Here is a 19,905-nt window from a genome sequence, read left to right on the forward strand (position 1 = left end):
TTGACGTACTTGGGATAGAAAGACAACATGGTTTCCTTCAGGGGAAATCTTGCCTAATAAAGCTGTTGGAATTCTTTGAGGAAATAACAATCAGGATAGACAAAGGAGGGTCAGTAGATGTTGTTTGTTTATTTGCAAAGTTTATTTGCAAAGGTGTGCTTTTTGATAATATGAGCAAGATCCTTGATTCATTTTGCTCTAATTTACTTTCTTTTAGTCAAGAGCCCTTGCTCTCTTTTTACTCTTTTTTATTGTTCTTGCACTGAACCTTATAATTCTGCTCACTGGTTCCCATTTGTACTTTTAGGCCCTACTTTCTCCATTCAGTGAATCAGATCAGATCAAGTAGTGCAGCATATTCTTTGAGATTACAGTTCTAAGCACACTGTGCAAAACCTTTATATATAACTACTACATTTCCTACTGTCATCCCACTTTTGAATAAATGGATCCAAATTTTACTTTACTGTTGAACTTTGTATTATCGATTTATGTGAAAAACACTTAAAGTACCGTACACCAAAAGCCATTTTCCCACCTTTTTCAAACTCTATATTTATTTATTTCGTGGTGCAGCACAGAATAGGCCCTTCTGGCCCTTTGAGCCATACTGCCCTAATAAACCCCAATTAAACCTAACCTAATCACAGGACAATTTACAATGACCAAGGAGCAGAATTAGACCATTTGGAGTTGAATGCTGCTGTTCAGCTTGCCATATCAGAAAAAAAGTATTCTTTTACCAGATGCTGTCTGGGAGTCTTGAGCCAAGAATAATCTGTATTTCATTGGGTCTGTTGTAACTAAGGAAGCAGGCCATCCTCCTCTTGAACTGCTCAGTCCTACTCCCACAGTATGTGAAATATTGAAAATGAGTAAGAAATTAAAATTGCTTATCATTATGAGGTTCCTCATTCTACAAGCTATCTTTTGCATACCATGATGTTTGCCCCCTAACCGCTTTGGGCTAGTGGTATAAATTTGTATCATGTTGTATTTTAAGCTTTCTATGGGAATTATTTCAAGTAAAATTAGAGTGTTGGTTAATGTTTAAAATGCCTTAAATAGACTGAAAAAGAACACTTTTTCTTCAATAACAAGTCAGAACTTCTGATTGAAAGGATTCATCAGACCATAAAACATAGAAGCAGAGATAGGCCATTCGGCCCATTAAGTCTGCTCTCTCATTCCATCGTGGCTGATTTATTATCCTTCTCAACCCCATTCTCCTGCCTTCTTCCTGTAACCTTTGAAGCCCAGACTAATCAAAAACATGTCAACCTTCGCTTTAAATAAACCTAATGACTTGGCCTCCATAGCCATCTGCAGCAATGGAATTCCATAGTTTCACTACCCTCTGACTAAAATTCCTCCTCATCTCTGTTCTAAGTGGGTATCCCTCTATTCTGAGGCTATGCCCTCTGGTCCAAGACTCACCCACTATAGGAAACATCCTCCCCACATCCACTCTATCTAAGTCATTCAATATTTGATAGGTTTCAAGGAGATTCCCCTGCCCCCCCCCCATTGTTTCTGAGATAACGGGACCAACATTACTCACAATACTTAAAATCCAGTCTGACCATTGCCTTATAAAGCATTAGCATTATATCCTTGCTTTTATATTCTCATCCTATCAAGATAAATGCTGACATTGCATTTGCCCTCCTTACCACAGGCCCAACCCGTAAGTTAACTTTTAGGGAATCCTGCACGAAAATTCCCAAGTCTCTTAGCACCTACAATTTTTGAATTTTCTCCTCATTTAGAAAATAGCCTATGCCTTTATTCCTTCTACCAAAGTGCATGACCATTCTCCCAATCTGTCTAAGTCCTTCTTCTGTGGACTCCCTGCTTCCTCAACACTACCTCCCCTTCATCTATTTTCGTATTGTCTGCAAATTTGACCACAAAACTATTAATTCTGTTATCCAAATAATTGGCATATAATATAAAAAGAAGTGGTCCCAGTACTGACACCTGTGGAACGCCATTAGTCACCAACAACCAACCTGTAAAGGTTCCTTTATTTCCACTTTTTTTTGCCTCCTGTCAGTCAGCCAATCTATTCATGCTTGCATCTTTCCTGTAATACCATAGGCTCTTGTAAAGCAGCCTCATGTGCAGCATCTTGTCAAAGGCCTTCTGAAAATCCAAACAAATAAATTCTGTGTACTCTAACCTTGCTGACCAACATCTTGTGTGGGATCTTACAGAACAGATCAGTCAACAAGGCTAGAGCACACAAAACTGGGGGATAATATACTGAATTAAATTGGAATTGATTATTGGACAGAAACCAAACAGCAAGGATAAACAGACCCTTCTCAGCTTAGCAGGCTATTCGCTCTAACCTATCCTTTCATGGCCTCCTACACTGCAACAATGTAAGCTCATTGAACAGCACCTGATGTTCTATTTGGGCAAGCTGCATCTTTCTGGACTCAATAATGAATTTAATAATTTCAAATAACTTGCACCCTACATCAAAAGTATCCAGTTCTGTCAGTCTTTCCTTTATAATACTGTCTCAGCCTTCATTCTTCATTAGTATAACCTAATCTGCTTAGCATTTCTAGCAGCACATACAAAGCGTTGGAGGAGCTCAACAGGCCAAGCAGCAGCTATGAAAAAGAGTAAAACAGTTGACGTTTTGGGCTGAAACTCTTCAGCAGAACTGCAGAAAAAAAGTGAGAAGTCAGAGCTAGAAGGTGGGGGAGGGGAGGAAGAAGTACAAGGTAGAAGATGATAGGTGAAACGGGGGCAGGGGTGAAGTAGAAAGCTGGGAAGTCAATTGGTGAAAGAGATAAAGACGGCAGAAGGGGGAATCTGATAGGAGAGGACATGGAAGAAAGTGAAGGTGGAGAATCACCAAAAGGAGGTGATGAGCAGATAAGAAGATAAGGTGAGAGAGGGAAATGGGAATGGGGAATAGTGAGTGGGGGGGAGGGGAGAGATGCCATTACCAGAAATTCAAGAAAGCGATGCTCATGCCATCAGGATGGAGGCTACCTAAAAGGAAAATAAGCTGTTGCTCCTCCAGCCTGATTGTGGCCTTATCGTGGCAATAGAGGCGGCCATGGACTGACATGTTGAAATGGGAATGGGAACTGGAGTTAAAATGGATGGCCACTGGGAAATCCCACTTTTACTGCCAGACATCAGTGGGATTGGAACAAATGGACAAGGAAAAAGCATAGGGAGCAATCCCTGCGGAAAGCAGAAAGTGGGTGGGTGGGGGGGGGGGGGGGTGGAGAGAAATGTGCTTGGTGGTGGGCCTGTTGAGTTCCTCCAGGATGTTGTATGTGTTGCTTGGATTTCCAGCATCTGCAGGTTTTTTTCTTGTTTCTGCTTAGTATTCCTTACAGCTTTGTAACTAGCAGATATTACATTCTTTTATTCTCTCTCTCCCCACTGGCATCATATCATAGCTTCATAGTTTGTGTTATCTCTCTCTCTCATTGCTCTCACTAATCTATCAGCGGTTTAATTCAATAGCTCACCCCAATACAAACATGATCTCATCCTATATTTTCCTCATCTTATCCATCCCATGCATGTCATCTCTGTAACTTCAAATAAATTTGCTTTCTCTCTTCTCCAGTTTTGCTGATAGGCCTTTAATCTAAAATATTAACTGCAAGCTTTCAGCAATTTTTGTAAAAAATTGTTGGTAATCTGGCATCAGCTTTTGTAGTGATGAGTACGTTAAGTCTTTTAAAACCTAGCCTGGTTGGGCTTCTACCTAAATCTGAGCTGCACCTTCCCTCAAAATCTTCATTGTTATTTGTGCCTCTAAATGGTGGTCCTCCAGTTTATTGGGTTGCTCTGAACCAATTCTTATTTCCATACAGAGCCATGTTTTGATGTTGTCTGCACTGCTATCACCAAAATGACATTTTATTCAATGGTTATCCTTTCTATTTCTTTATAGTTTATGTTCTTGAAGTTATTCCTTTTCCTTCCATTGTGTCAAAACTACAAGGAGAATATAATATTATGTAAAATACATTAAATATATTAGGAAAAACAATGATTGAAGATGATTACAAAAGCTATTCTTTCAAGAATAACTAGTTTTTTTCAATCTTAAAGGTAAAAGCATGAAAGTAATACATATTTTGGGGTTTTTAAAAGTGATTTAGCTTTTAACCATTCCAAAATGAGTACCTACCACATAACTTCTGTTCTGTGACACATCTTAGGTTTGCATGCCTCTTCATGAAATAAGCTGCAATACGGAAATTTTGACCTACAAAATAAATTATGCAAATTAGTGCACCTTGAAAATATATTTTCATTTGAACAAATGATCACATGCTTATTACATGTTTCTATTTGTATGTATGTCTGGAAGGCAACAAGTTTAGTGAGGCATTCCAAATATTAGGATACACGACCAGTAGAAATGGCAGACTTATTGACATCCAGCTTACAGTAATGACAACAGGGTTTGGGGAGGGGTGCATTGCAGTAGGTGGGTGAAGTTATCCTAACTCACACATTAAAAAATGTTGTTCTTTGAAGAGGACAAAATGATGCTAATATCCATTCATTACCAAATTCTTCTCCATCAAATGGTATGGAAACTCTGCCTTTCAGAAATTATATTCTAATATGCAGTAGTTTCTTTCATCAAAAGACATGGGGACAGCATACCATGTTCAAACGCTTGCCACAGCTGTTTTGCTTAGCATGAACAGAAGACTGAAAATCCTTTTCCCATTCTTGTGACAGACAACCATAAGATGAGATTCTAACATTTGTTAACAAATTGTCATTGAAGTTCACAGAGAAAAATAAGGCATTAATTCAATAAGGGGAGAAAAGTTGCAATAGCTACATGATAATCACTGGGGCTTTTAACATGAAAGTGGATTGGGAAAACCAGGTCAGTGCTGGAATTCGAGAGATCATAAAAGCTTGCAGAAGGAAACTAAGAACGCCATTAGGAAGGAAAAGATGAATTATGAAAGGAAGCTGGTGACTAATATCAAAGAAGATACTAAAAGCTTTTTTAAGTGTAGAAAGGGTAAAAGAGAGCCGACAGTAGATATAGGACCAACGCAAAATGACACTAGAGATATTGTAATGAGAGATGCTGAGATGGCAGAGGAACTGAATGCATATTTTGCATCAGTCTTCACAGTGGAAGATGTCTACAGTATACCAGACATTCAAGAGTGTCAGGGAAGTGAAGTTTGTACAGTGAAAATTACGACTGAGTAGGTGCTCAGGAAGCTTAATGTAAATCTCCTGGACCTGATGGAATGCACCATCGGGCTCTGAAGAAAGTAGCTGGCGAGATTGTGGATGCATTAACAATGATCTTTCAAGAATCAATAGATTCTGTCATTGTACTAGATGACTGGAAAATTGCAAATGTTACTCTGCTATTTAAGAAGAGTGGAAAGGTTTTATTTCAATTATCCGAGATAAACTAGCAGCCTTACGACGGGCCCCTGTGGATAAAATTAAAATGGCCTGGGAGCAGGATTTAAATATCTCCTTATCCGAGGAGAGCTGGGACTCAGTTCTCAAATCGGTTAACTCAACCTTTCTTTGTGCTCGCCATTGCCTCTTACAGTTTAAGATTGTTCATAGAGCCCATATGTCTAAATCTAAACTATCTCGATTCTACCCTGGCATTAGTCCGCTCTGTGATAAATGCAAGAGGGGCGTGGCCTCTCTCATCCATATGTACTGGTTCTGTCCTAGCTTGGAGAAATTCTGGAAAGATGTCTTCACTACATTATCGGGTATTCTGAATCAGCACCTAGAACCTAACCCCTTAATTGCTCTGTTCGGTTTTTGGGGCGAGACAGATTTATGTCTGGGTCCGACCAAATGCCGAATACTATCCTTTGCCTCTCTCCTGGCGAGACGCTTGATCCTCCTTAGATGGAGAGATGTTGCCCCGCCCACTCATGCGCAATGGCTTAACGACATTATGGCCTGCTTGGACCTCGAAAAAATTCATTATTCAGTTCTTAATTCGGATCTAAAGTTCCATAAGGTCTGGGGACCTTTTATCGAGTACTTTCATAACCTTCCTCTTGACTAGGGTTTTTTTTTCTTTTTTTTTCTTCTTTTCGGTCCCTTGCTTTCAGCTCCCTTTTTTTTTCTGGTAGTAGGCATTATTATCCTCTGTTGCTAAGTGTATTCACAGTCTGGGAGTTTGACTGTTCGGACTTATACTCTTTATACTGTGTGGTGGTTGGTCTGGAGTTGTTGTTTTTTTCTTGTGTTGTGGGGCTTGGGGAGGACACTAAGCTCACTTGTCTTTAATATAGGTGCTTTTTTGTTAAATTCTCTTCCTTTGTAGCATATTGTTATTGTATGCTTAATCTTGCACTGTATTAATGCTCCTCATTGGGATTTGGGGTTTTTAATTTTGTAAAATGTTTTGAAAAACTAATAAAAAAAAAAGGGTGGGAGGCAGCAGATTGGAAACTATCCTGTCAGCCTGACATCAGTGCTTGGGAACTTTTTGGAATCGATTGTTAGGGATGAGATTACGGTGTACCTGGAGGCATAAACAAGATAGGCCAAAGCCAGCATGGTTTTCTGAAAGGAAAATCCGGCCTGACAAATCTACTACAGTTTTTTGAGGAAATTACAAGCAGGGTAGACAAAAGAGATGCAGTACATGTGATGTACTTGGATTTTCAGTAGACTTTTGACAAGGTGCCGCACATGCGGCTACTTAGCAAGATAAGAGCCTATGGAATTACAGAGAAGTTACTAGCATGGGTGGAGCACTGGCTGGTCGGCAGTAAACATAGATTGGGAATAAAGGGATCCTATGCTGGCTGGCTGCTGGTTAACAAGTTCTACAGGGTTCGGTGTTGGGACTGCTGCTTTTTACGATGTATGTCAATGATTTGGACTACGGTACTAATGGATTTGTGGCTAAATCTGCCACTGATACAAAGATAGGTGGAAGAGTGGATAGCATTGAGGAAACAGAGAGCCTGCAGAGAGACTTGGATAGTTTAGGGGAATGGGCAAAGAAGTGGCAAATGAAATACAATGTTGGAAAGTGTATGGTCATGCACTTTGGTGGAAGAAATAAACGGGCAGTCTATCATTTAGATGGGGAGAGAATTCAAATTGCAGAGATGCAAAGGGGCTTGGGAGTCCTTGTGTAAGATACCCTAAAGGTTAACCTCCAGGTTGAGTCAATTGTGAAGAAGGCGAATGCAACGTTGACATTCATTTCTCGAGGTATAGACCACAAGAGCAGGGATGTGATGCTGAGGCTCTATAAGTGACTTGTGAGACCACACTTGGAGTACTGTGTGCAGTTTTGGGCTCCTTATTTTAGAAAGGATATACTGACATTGGAGAGGGTTCAGAGAAGCTTCACAAGAATGATTCCAGGAATGAAAGTATTACCGTATGAGGAACGTCTGGCAGCTCTTGGGCTGTATTCCCTGGAGTTCAAGAGAATGGGAGGGATCTCATAGAAACATTCCGAATGTTAAAAGGCCTTAACAGATTAGATATGGCAAAGTTATTTCCCATGGTAGGGGATTCTAGGACAAGAGGACATGACTTCAAGATTGAAGGACGTCCATTTAGAACTGAGATATGGAGAAATTACTTCAGAGGGTGGTAAATCTGTGGAATTTGTTACCACGAGCGGCTGTGGAGGCCAAGTCATTGGGTGTATTTAAGGCAGAGATAGTTAGGTTCTTGATTAGCCAGGGCATCAAAGGGTATGGGGTGAAGGCAAGGGAATGGGGATGACTGGAAGAATTGGATCAGCCCATGATTGAATAGCGGAGCAGACTCTATGGACCAAATGGCCTACTTCTACTCCCATATCTTATGGTCTTATAGTCTTATGATGTGTAGTTGGTGTTGAATTAAGACAACAAAAGATATCTGTATGCAAATCATTAGATTTACGCAAGTACATTATGCAACTGCATTTTAGTGGAGAAAGATGAAATTTCACTGCATATAAAACATGTTTAATTACATTAGAGCATTGCAAACATTTTAAGAAAATGGTACATCCAATATCTTTGATGATCATGATTAATGTTAAATAATACCATTTTTAAAAAATTGTACCTTACACTTAAACATTTTTATCCTCGTTTAAACATCTAAAACCATAGCTTTTTCTAGTCATATATTCCTCTGAAAAGTCTGCCCTGACTCCAGTTTCTGAGGCATCACTCATGAGTAACCATGTCTTCAGCAGTATATCCAAGATCAGAGATTTCTTTCTATAACATCTCTGCCTACGTCAGTTGCTCTTTCTCTAAAAATCTTCCTAGAAGGCCCCTTTTTCCAAACTTTTAGCAACACCTTTTCAAGAACAACTATTGATTGATATAAAGGTGTTCCTCTGCGGTATAAACCAAGGAATGCTGGCCAAGTATTATCAAAAATGCCATCCAAAATATTATACATTATTTGGGCTATTATCAAATGTGAGTGGGGTGATGCACCTCATTCTATGGTAATTGAAACAAAATGGCAACTCCATCCCACCCCCCAACCCTGATCTTCTGATACAGAGTTCTGAATAGGGCAGGCAACAATTTGTCCAATCAACATGTAAAAAAGCTGGATGAACTCAGCAGGTCGGGCAACATCTGTTAAAAAGAGCAGTCAACGTTTCGGGCCGAGACCCTTTGTACACAGCATCTGCAGTGTAGTTTGTGTTAACAATTTGTCCAAGATTTACTTGTTAATTATTATACAGAATACAATCTGGAAGTAAAAAGCATAAGGATGGTCTTAAATAGCAAGGCATAAAAATATGATGGTAAGGGATGAGCTGAGATCCAAATGCAAATAATGAAATACCACTGGGATTGGCATCAGGAAGAAAAAATAATGTCAGCAGACTGTAAGCATTCATAGACAATTATGGCCTTCTTGAATTAAATGATAAGGTTTCAATATACAACTGTAACATCTGAATTTCACATATATGTGAATGCAAATTAAAACATGGAAATCTCCAAATTTTGGTCAATGGTTCATTGCTATTTCTCAGACTGCTGACTAATGCTAGTGTGTTGAAGATGTACCAGCTAACTGAGTAGTCACAGCAACAATCTGGTACTCAGAGTCAGTAACATAAAAGAACGGATTGTGGAATTCAGAAAGGGTAAGATGAGGGAACACAAACCAATCCTCACAGAGGGATCAGAAGTGGAGAGAGTGAGCAATTTCAAGTTCCTGGGTGTCAATATCCATATATAATTTGGTCTCAACATATTGATGCAGCTATAAAGAAGGCAAGAAGGGATGGTAAATTGGATTAGTAAGTATGCACATGATACTAAGATAGGTGGCATTGTGGATAATGAAGAAGGTTTTCAAAGCCTGCAGAGAGATTTAGAAGAGTGGGCTGAAAGATGGCAGATGGAGTTTAACGCTGTTAAGTGTGAGTTGCTACATTTTGGTAGGAATAATCAAAATAGGACATTCATGGTAAATGGTAGGGCATTGAGAAATGTAGTAGAACAGAGTGATCTAGGAATAATGGTGTATAGTTCCCTGAAGGTGAAATCTCATGTGGATAGGGTGGTGAAGAAAGCTTTTGGTATGCTGGCCTTTATAAATCAGAGCATTGAGTATAGGAGTTGGGATGTAATGTTAAAATTGTACAAGGCATTGGTAAGGCCAAATTTGGAGTACTGTGTACAGTTCTGGTTATCGAATTATAGGAAAGATATCAACAAATTAGAGAGAGTACAGAAGAGATTTACTAGAATGTTACCTGGGTTTCAGCACCTAAGTTACAGAAAAGTTGAACAAATTAGGTCTTTATTCTTTGGAGCATAGAAGGTTGAGGGGGGACTTGATAGAGGTATTTAAAATTATGAGGGAAATAGATAGAGTTGACGTGGATAGGCTTTTTCCATTGAGAGTAGGGGAGGTTCAAACAAGAGGACATGAGTTGAGAGTTAAGGGGCAGAAGTTTAGGGGTAACACAAGGGGGAACTTCTTTACTCAGAGAGTGGTAGCTGTGTGGAATGAGCTTCCAGTAAAAGTGGTAGAGCCAGGTTCGATATTGTCATTTAAAGTAAAATTGGATAGGTATATGGACAGGAAAGAATGGAGGTTTATGGGCTGAGTGCAGGTAGGTGGGACTAGGTGAGAGTAAGCGTTCGGCACTGACTAGAAGGGTTGAGATAGCCTGTTTCCGTGCTGTAATTGTTATATGGTTATATATGTTATATGGTTAAGACAGTGAATATATTTCATTAGCAGCTTGAGAAGATTTTGTTTATCACCTAAAAAACTCAAACTTCTACAGCCGTACCATGGAGAGCATTCTGAGTGGCAGCATCACTGTCTGGTATGGGGGGTGGGGGAGGGGCTACCGCACAGGATGGAAGTAAACTGCAGAATGGTAAAATTAGCCAGCTCCATCATGGCACATATCCTTCATAGTATCCAAGATATCTTCAAGGAGTGGTGCCTCAGAAAGGTAGCATCCATCATTAAGGACCCCATCCACCCAGGACATTCCCTCTTCTCATTGTTACCATTGGGAAGGAGGTACAGAAGCCTGAAGGCACACACTCAACAATTCAGGAACAGCTTCCACTCTGCCATTCCATTTCTAAATGGACATTGAACCCATGAACACTATCTCACTCTTTTATTTTTATTTCTGCTTTTGCACTACTTATTTTAATTTAACTATTTAATAGAAATATAAATGTAATTCAGTTTTTTGATGTTTTTCTCATGTATTACATTATACTGCTGCCACAAAGTTAACAAATTTCACAACATATGCCAATGATCTGATTCATGGAGTGCAGCAACAGGGTCAAAGGTGTGTTAATTCTTAATCACTTAAAGAAGACCATCACATGAACATCTTGTTGAGAGTTATCACTGCTGGAAAGGAACAATTATGAGGGATTTAAAAGGAACAAAAACATTCAAAAATAAATTTGTATTTTGTTTTATTAATAAAGAGAAAAAATTGAGTATTGAACACTTTTTTTTGAATGAAACAATTCAGAAATCGTTAGTTTTTAACTACTTTTGCAGTGCCACACAAAATAGGAGGCACAGATTAGTCAGATGAAACCTCAAGGGGTTTCAAACTTCTAAACTCAATAGGGTAGCCACGGGCACCTGCATAGGCCCCAGCTATGCCAGCCTTTTTGTTGGTTACGTAAAACAGTTCACATTCCAAGCCTTCCCTGATAATGCTCCCCAACTCTACCTGTACTACATCGACAACAGCATTGGTGCTGCTTCACGTACCCATGCTGAGCTCATCAATCTCATCAACTTTGCTTCGAACTTCCACTTTGCCCTTAATTTTACTTGGTCCATTTCTGACACTTCTCTCCCCATTCTTGGTCTCTGGAGACAAACTGTCTACCAAGATCTTTTATAAATCCACTGATTCACATGGCTATCTTGACTATAACTCATCATCATACCACCCTGTCTTCCATCTGTTCCCAGGATGAGGCTTTCCTTTCCAGGATATCAGAAATGTCTTCCTTCTTCAAAGAACAGGGTATCCTTTCTTCCACCATTGATGCTGCTCTCACCTGCGTTTCCTCCATTTCTCAGCCATCTGCATTCACCCCTTCTTCCTGCCGCTCTTGTCCTCACCCATCAGCCTCTGCATCCAAAACATCACTCTCTGTAACTTCCACCATCTTCAACAGGGTCTTACCACCAAATACATCTTTACTTCCCCATCATCTCTGATCTCCACAGAGATCACTCCCTCCATGATTTCCTGGTCCATTCGTCCCTGCCCACTAAACTCCCTTGGAGCACATATCCCTGCAAGCAATAGAAATGCTATACCTGCCCATTCACCTCCTCCCTTACCTCTATTCAGAACCCCAAACAATCCTTCCAAGTGAGGCAAAATTCACCTGCAAATCTGATGGGATTACCTATTGCAACTGGTGCATTTGACGCAGCCTCCTCTGCACTGGAAAGATCCAGCGTAAACTGGGGGATTGCTTTGTCAAACACTTCTCCATCCGCCAAAAGTAGAATTTCTTGATAGCCAGCCATTTCAATTCCAATGCACATTCCCGTTCCAACACGTCTATCTATAGCTGCTTCTTTTGCCACGATGAGGCCACATTCAGGGTGGCGAATTAACACCTCACATTCCCTCTAGGTAGCCTCCAACCTGATTCAGGATCATTGATTTCTCCTTCCAGTAATCTTCTTCACCTCCCTTCCCTCTTCTTCTACTCCCCATTCTGGCCTTTTACCTCCTCTCTTCACTTGCCTATCACCTCTGCCTGGTGCCCTTCCCTCTTCCCTTACTCCCACGGCCCACTCTCCTTCTCCTATCAGATTCCTTCTCCTCCAGGCCTTTGCCTTTCCTACCCAGCCAGCTTCACCTATCACCTTCTAGCTATCCTCCTTCCCCACCTTTTTATTCTGGCTTCTTCCCCCTTCCTTTCCAGTCCTGAAGAAAGGTTTCGGCCCAAAACATCGACTAGTTACTCATTTCCACAGATGCTGCCTGACCTGCTGAGTCCTTCCAAAATTTTGTGTGCTAGCTGAAACCTCACCTTTATAGGTGGGGCTTGTACTACCTCTCCATCACCACGATTCCATTACAGTGAAGACGTAATACATGGGTTCTCACTGCAAAGGATCCAGCTAGCTGACTCGATTGCCAAGGTAAGATCAAATCTTATTTATGTATCTGCAACATATGGGTGCAACTCATTCCTTACCATGAATTGTACCCCAAGGGATTTTAGGATTTTGTGAAGATATTAAGTATACTTATAAAAAGGTGTACAATTATTTTATTACTTTAAATAGATATTTAAAACATGTATTTAGTCCTCTAAAACAGGAGTAAAGAGGAAATCTCAGCTTAGAGTTTGCTAAGTTGAAACACTGGACTGTATTTAAATAGGTTCATCAAACAACATCACAATGGGTTCATCAAACAAAAGTCCCACAAGTATAACAAAATGAAGTGGACACTTAGCTGAAAAATTTAACATTTAAAAACTTAATTTAGTTTACATATAAAAAATAAAACCAGGTGAGAGAGAAGAGTTCTGAATATTTTAAAATGAAAACAAGAAGCAATTGCCATGCCAAATACATAACGGGATAAAAAAAACTGTTCAAAGACAAATAACAGCATTTAACTAGGATTTGACAGGGTTCACAAAAGATGTGAAAGAATGAATCTTAAATATAACTGGCTGTGTGTGGAGTGGTATGATCTGATCTAAAATAGTCACAATCAGATTCCACTTTGGGGAAAAAAAAGTTCACACATATTGTGTTGAAATATTTCATGTTGAAAGGTTTCATGTCCGAATTTCTAGGCCAGAGCCTTTAATAACCTCTCTAGTCTCATGGGTATAATGGCAGTCAGCGTTGATCCCACTGAGAGAAGTAAACAGAATTAAGTCTAGCCACGTTATCAAGTTGGTCTGCTGTAAGGGAGAAGTTAAGCTATTGTAGCTGATTTTATTAGCTGCTCCCCCAAGAGACTCATTCATGTGAGAAACTTAGAGATTTAAGGAGGTAGTGCCCCTAGGGATTCTTCAAACCTCATCATCTTCAAAAGCACTCTGAGAGAAGAATTTAAAAGGCTTTCACCAATCACTCATTACAATTTGAACCTGTATCAACCAATAAGACATTTTTCCCAATAAGGAATCAATACTTATAGCATAAGCTATATTGAACAATTCCCAGAATCCCTACAAACCAATTTCTGTTACCTCAAAATTATTTTTAGAAAATTATCATAGTAAGAAAGATGGTCAAAACAAAAATCATAGTAGGAACACTTACAGAGACAGAAGAAGATGCCCCTGCAACTGTGGTTTCAGGAGAGAAATTTTACATTTTATTATCATACATAATATTACACATCTTTCAAGGCAGTCAAGTTAGCAACCTCAAAAATGTGTAACATAAAAAGCTGTTACCAATTTGTTAAGAAAGAAATTATATACCTCACTATTCAATGGTAAACAGAACTCTGTAAACTGTATCGTTTGTTACACTAATAAGCCAGGAAAACATAAAGGATGCATTTCTGAATATAATTATGAAGAATGGCTCTAACCAACAAATCTTAAATGCTGACCACACTGGGATTTGGTAATAATATTTTCAGTGAATGTCTTTATTTCCCAGGAGATAGCATAGTTACATGTCTCCACTTGAATGTGGGAAGTGGTCAAGAAAGTCTGAGCATTTCAAGTCCTGTAAACTTTCAAAATAACTTCACCAACTGCTGAATGATGTGCAATTACTTTGAGTCATTTTTTGGCAGCTACCTTCATCCTTTTTCCAGCAGCATACTTATCTGATATGCAGACTGTAATCAAGTTACACCATTTTAGGCGATACTGCTGTTGCTTGCATTTTAAAATTACCATTTTAAAATTAGATCATTGTGTTTTGCTTATTGAATTCAAGAATAATTTGAGATATAAAGCAAAAACCATGGCTACATATTTCTACAGTACTTCTTAAAAAAATTGCAATCACAGCCAAGCAGACTTCAGCTACATACACTGCCAAGTGGAGAATGTGGTACACTATGCGACACTGGAAGCCCTCTCCCACGGCTATTAGTGACCATTCATCTGGGAGCCTGGGAAAATGCCTTAAAGCTGCTGAGTTATCTGGAGCAGCCTGGCAGGTGTTCTTGTCCCAACTGAATCTGGCACCTGCATAACTCTACCACGAACACTAGTGATATTTTCTCAGAACTACGTATCAGACTTTGGGAGGTACATTGTTTTCCTGAAAACATCTTAGCTGAAATTACAGAAACAAAATTCAGCAGATTCTTTTTCAAAGTCATATAAGCTTAGCATGCAAGATTTAAAACTATTAGTTGTATATTAAGCATTAACTTAAATAACATCATGAATAAAAACAGGTTTCAGCCTCAGGGTACTGAAAATCTTACACAAGAATGAAGTAGTGCAAACACGACAGGTATCCAAGTTGCTTTCTTGAAGTGGTGGCTGAAAATTAAAACCACTTTTCTTAAAATGGAGTTCATGCAGTCAGATATTAAGTTATTCTAGAAATAAAGCAGATGTGCTTTGATAAAACCACCTCAAACATCTTGCACATCTGGAAAGATTATCATTCTAATCACTCCCCATGCTTAATTTCTGTGGCTCTTTGCCATGGATAAAAAGTGTCCTGCGTATTGTTGGTTGGCATCCTCTAATTGATAACTAAAAATCTGAAAATGGCATAGTGACAACTAGATGGCTGAAGCTGGCCTATGCTATCAGTCTTGCTCCTGGTTTTAATCTCCCTTGAGAATGAGAAGCATGTGTGGATTTGAAAGTGCTTTACGTTACAAAGCTGTCCATCTGTAAATAATAATGTTGCATTTCAATCATTTAAATGACCTCAGATTTTACCCCAAATTTCATTAACCTCTGTTAAAAAGGATTCCCATTCAAATACTAAACGTACACAAATTATATGTAAATCGTGTTCTGCATAAAATTGTAAGTTGCAATGAACTCCTGACTGGGAATTCTTCTCATAAAGTTTGTTCAGAAACAGATGTGCTCTTTCTATTCCAATACTGAAATTTGTAGGACAGATTGAAACTCCTGATCGGCATTTGATGATCTGGCAACTCTGGTGGTCCAGCATGTTTTCAATCTGTAGAACAAATCAATACTAATTGATTAATTCTAACTAAGAGCTAAAAGTAATTAAGACAGTTGCTAATCTGAGGCTAATTAACCTTCCAGTACAATATTTGTCATCTCAGCCAAGAGTATTTCCAACTTTAAAGTAATTTCAGGTTACCAATAGTCCTCAGAGACGACGTGACCTTGGAACTGTCTGTATTAAAAAACCATTCCCTGCTCAGAGGAAGTTGATCGGGGACAATACCCATGGTTCAGATTTTCAAGTTGCATTGAGGAAGCCACATTAAACAGACATTAACATATGCAGAAAACCTAATAAGGGAGTAACACCAGCTTTAAGACCTCTTAGGAATATAGATCTATCGGATGTCTGCTCCACTCACCTTTTATTCACTTGGATTCAGACCAACAAGTGTATACCACCAGTAAAGTAAGTAAAAACATTTTTTCGTTTTGCTATGCAGCTAGAAAAGGAGATACAGTTTCTAATAGCACCCCGACATGAAACATTCCTTTTCTCTTGTACTTCAAAATGTCTACACTTATCCAAAGCCACTGCTAGCAAGTCCAAATGCTCAAGAGTCCTATTTGTAGAACAAACTGCCTGTAACGGAGCAACAGACAGTCAACTTTTGACTTATCCGAGATCCACAGCTCTATTTTGGGTCACCCTAGCCTTCCTAGTTAACCACATAATGTGGTTGTCTTATTCCCATTGCACCCAAAATTTGGCAACTGCAAATATCTTCACTCAGTATAGCTCATAGTGCATAAGCCAATCTGTTAATGTATATATTTGGAATGCATAAGGAGCATTAATGAGCTTAAGTTGGAGGACTGAATGTGAAAGTGGAGAAAGGTAGATACATTTTCTTGTAAAAGATAGTGAGAATTCACAGGGAATATTTAAAGAGAAAGTAGGTAAATTTTTGAAAGATCTGGGAATTGAGGTTATAGGAAAATGGTAAAGGAGTTGAGGCTTGGTGCAGTTCAGCCATTATATGAACTGATTGAATGAAAAGGTAGATTTAAGAAGGTAAGTGGCCTCCTCCTGCTTTTTAGTTTTTAATGCTCAAGCGAATAAAGACTCAAATCCTTACTGGCTGCAGAACAGAGATCAATTCCCCACCTAACACAGCAGTCTCACTGCAATACTTTTAGTTAGGAGGGAGTGGTTGAACTCCAGTCATTCCCTTTTAGATGACCACAGTCAGCACAATGCTGCAATTGTCTTTGTTAATCAGGATAGAAGTTTAAAATATGATCAGTATTAACTACAGGTCAAAAGGTCTGCCAACACACAACATCCAGGGATGAAAAATGTATTGAATATCATGACATACCTGAATCTGAAGTACACATTACTTACAAAAGAATTGAATCTGGTGATTTCAAAATGCGCAACCTATGATTTGGAAAATTATTATTCAAGCAATTGGAAAATTGATGACTGAATAGTGGCTTTTCCCTCAGACTAAAAAAAGCCAATGTTACGGTCACTTGTGGAAAGATTAAATTAATCCTTTTAAAAAAATATATAATAATATTTAATTTTGTGGCTAAACAATACAGCATTAATTTAGTTACAGAATAAACACTACTCATTACATAGTGAAGTGTAAAATGATATGGCACATCTTTTTTGTTTTAATTATGCCCAAAAATCATTATCAAGTTTCTTCTTTCTGATCAACACATATGCAAATGTTTCTACTTCTGAAAACTACAAGATACAATTAAAAAACAGTACACAAGATGAAACAAAGTCAATGTACAATTGAAAATGAAATTTAATAATAAGTCCACAAGAAAAGAATTTAAGAGTTGTCCAGAGCATTTTGAAACCTTAGGGAAAAAAATGTGTTGAGTGTAGCTACTGTATGTATCAGCAACATACACCTCAGATTAAAACTTCTGCAGGTTTTTCCCCAAACCTTGATCACATCTTTACATTACTCGATGTTTTCTACCTCAATTCCATCAGCTCTACTTCAAACAAAATTCCTTGTAACTTCAAAATATGTAAGCAATCATTTTTTCCACTGTTTAATTATAGGCTTAGTCTGCATGATTTCTTATGATATACAGGTAATTTGCTTTGAAAAATATTTTAATTAAATTCCCCAATGACATGCAACCTACAGCTACCTAAATGATTCTGAAAGAAATTTTCTGTGATGGGTTAAATATCAACAACAGAAGGAAATTAACACAAGGGGCCTAAAGCCAACTTACTCCCAAATACTTTAATGCCCAATCTATATCTGTTCCACCAACTGACATCTTCAAACTGCTGTTGATTCTCACATATCGGAAACTAATTATGAGATGCACTGCAAATAGTTCTCTTGGAGTATACAAATTTTTTTCTCCTGCGCACTTGTTTCATGATTTGTTCTAGAACCTGTTTTCAGACCACTTGACCACTTTTGCAAAAACGCTTACTTGTATTGAGGTTGCGAAGATACCTTTGTCAGATTATGCCACCGTTCTGAAAATCGGGGGTAAAACTTACAACTTTATTCCTTTTGATGTTTACAAGGAAATGTGAAAGAAAAATAGGGAGAGGGAAAGATAAAGGAAAAAAACATCAGTAAAAACAGAAACGAAAAAGAATGTTCATGTGTTACGTTTGAAATGCAATCACCTTTGCCACTTGGATAACAGTGACAACTAATTAAATTGTGAGAAGGTTCTAAATACAGTAAATGACCAACTAATTGATTCTCTACTTTCCAAGGCAGTTTGCTGGCCAGAACACTAAGGCTACATCCACACTAGACCAGATGATTTTGAAAACGCTGGTTTCGCGTAAAAACGATAGGCGTCCACACTATGCGTTTTTGAAAATATCTCTACCCACACTGAAACAGAGATTTCGGTGAATCTCCTCCAACTGGGCATGTGCAGGACACATCTACTAAAAACAAGCGATGTTTGGTGTCGAAACTTGCCATAAAAGTGCGCATTTGTGCAGTTACAGACTAGAAAAACTTAAATGGCAGACAGCTGTTGGCTCCCGACCGGGAGTTCACGGACAGATTGACCCGGCTGACGACGAACTTTGAAAAACTGACTAACTCTGTTGCATTAATAAAGCACCTTGTTAAATGTATAAAACATGTCTGTATCAGTGTTATCTTGTATTTCCATACAATGTTACATTAGGCTGTTGCACATCTATTGTCAGAGAAGTACTTGTATAAATAGGTAAACCACCTTCATACAAGCAAGGACAGAAAACAGGGCAAAGTGAGTACAGTATACTTATTTATTCAGTAAGTCATAGGTCAAAGTATTTGGTGAGTACATTTCTAACTCTTCTGGCTTCAGTCTCATTGCCGTCTGTTCTGAAATTGTTAGGTTGCGTTCAAGAAAACAATGAAATAGCGCCCTGCTATCTGATAGCGTTTTCAAAAGTCTCCGGTAGACTTGCTACATCCACACTACGCCGGATAAATCCGTAACCGAAGCTTTTTCTCTTCGTTTTTACCCTCCGTCCACACTAAAACGGCGTTTTCGTCCCCTGAAACCAGAGCTTTTCAGAAACACTTTCCAGGGTGGGTAGTTTTGAAAACACTGCTCGGGCAGATCAGTGTGGACGGGGTAATCGGAGAAATCTGAAAACTCTTGTCAGACGGCAGCACGCCATTTAATTGTTTTCTTGAATGCAACCTAATAATTTCAGAACAGACAGCAACGAGACTGAAGCCAGAAGAGTTAGAAATATACTCACCAAATACTTTGACCCATAACTTACTGAATAAATAAGTATACTCACTTTGCCCTGTTTTCTGTCCTTGCTTGTATGAAGGTGGTTTACCTATTTATGCAAGTACTTCTCTGACAATAGATGTGTAACAGCCTAATGTAGCATTGTATGGAAATACAGGATAATACTGATGCAGACATGTTTTACACATTTAACAAGGGGCTTTATTAATGCAACAGAGTTAGTCAATTTTTCAATGTTCGTTGTCAGCCGGGTCATACAGTCCATGAACTCCCTGTCGGTTGCCTCCACAAGCTTCAGTATTTGTTTGTTTTTACTTTTAAATCCTCCTGCATGAGAGCCAACAAACGTTTAAGTTTTTAAAGTTTTCCTAGTCTGTAACTGAACAAACACGCACCATCTTTCACTGCGAGATTCAACACCAAACGTCGTTTGTTTTCGGTGGATGTGTCCTGCGCATGCGCAGTAGGAGAGATTCGCTGAAATCTTCGTTTCTATGTGGACGGAGATATTTTTTAAAACGCATAG

The 19,905-nt window shown here is 38.8% G+C and overlaps 1 protein-coding gene across 2 annotated transcripts in view; it reads right to left on the reverse strand.

Moving 5' to 3' along the window:
- Positions 1-19,905, reverse strand: part of slx4ip (SLX4 interacting protein) — a 142,922-nt gene that overhangs the window by 36,061 nt on the left and 86,956 nt on the right. For both annotated transcript variants that reach the window (XM_073051286.1, XM_073051287.1), the window contains one exon: positions 4,175-4,252. In XM_073051286.1, the coding sequence (XP_072907387.1) occupies positions 4,175-4,252 (78 nt within the window). The remainder of the gene's footprint in view (positions 1-4,174; positions 4,253-19,905) is intronic.

Source organism: Hemitrygon akajei, chromosome 7 (assembly GCF_048418815.1).
Source record: "Hemitrygon akajei chromosome 7, sHemAka1.3, whole genome shotgun sequence".
Classification (NCBI taxonomy): domain Eukaryota; kingdom Metazoa; phylum Chordata; class Chondrichthyes; order Myliobatiformes; family Dasyatidae; genus Hemitrygon; species Hemitrygon akajei.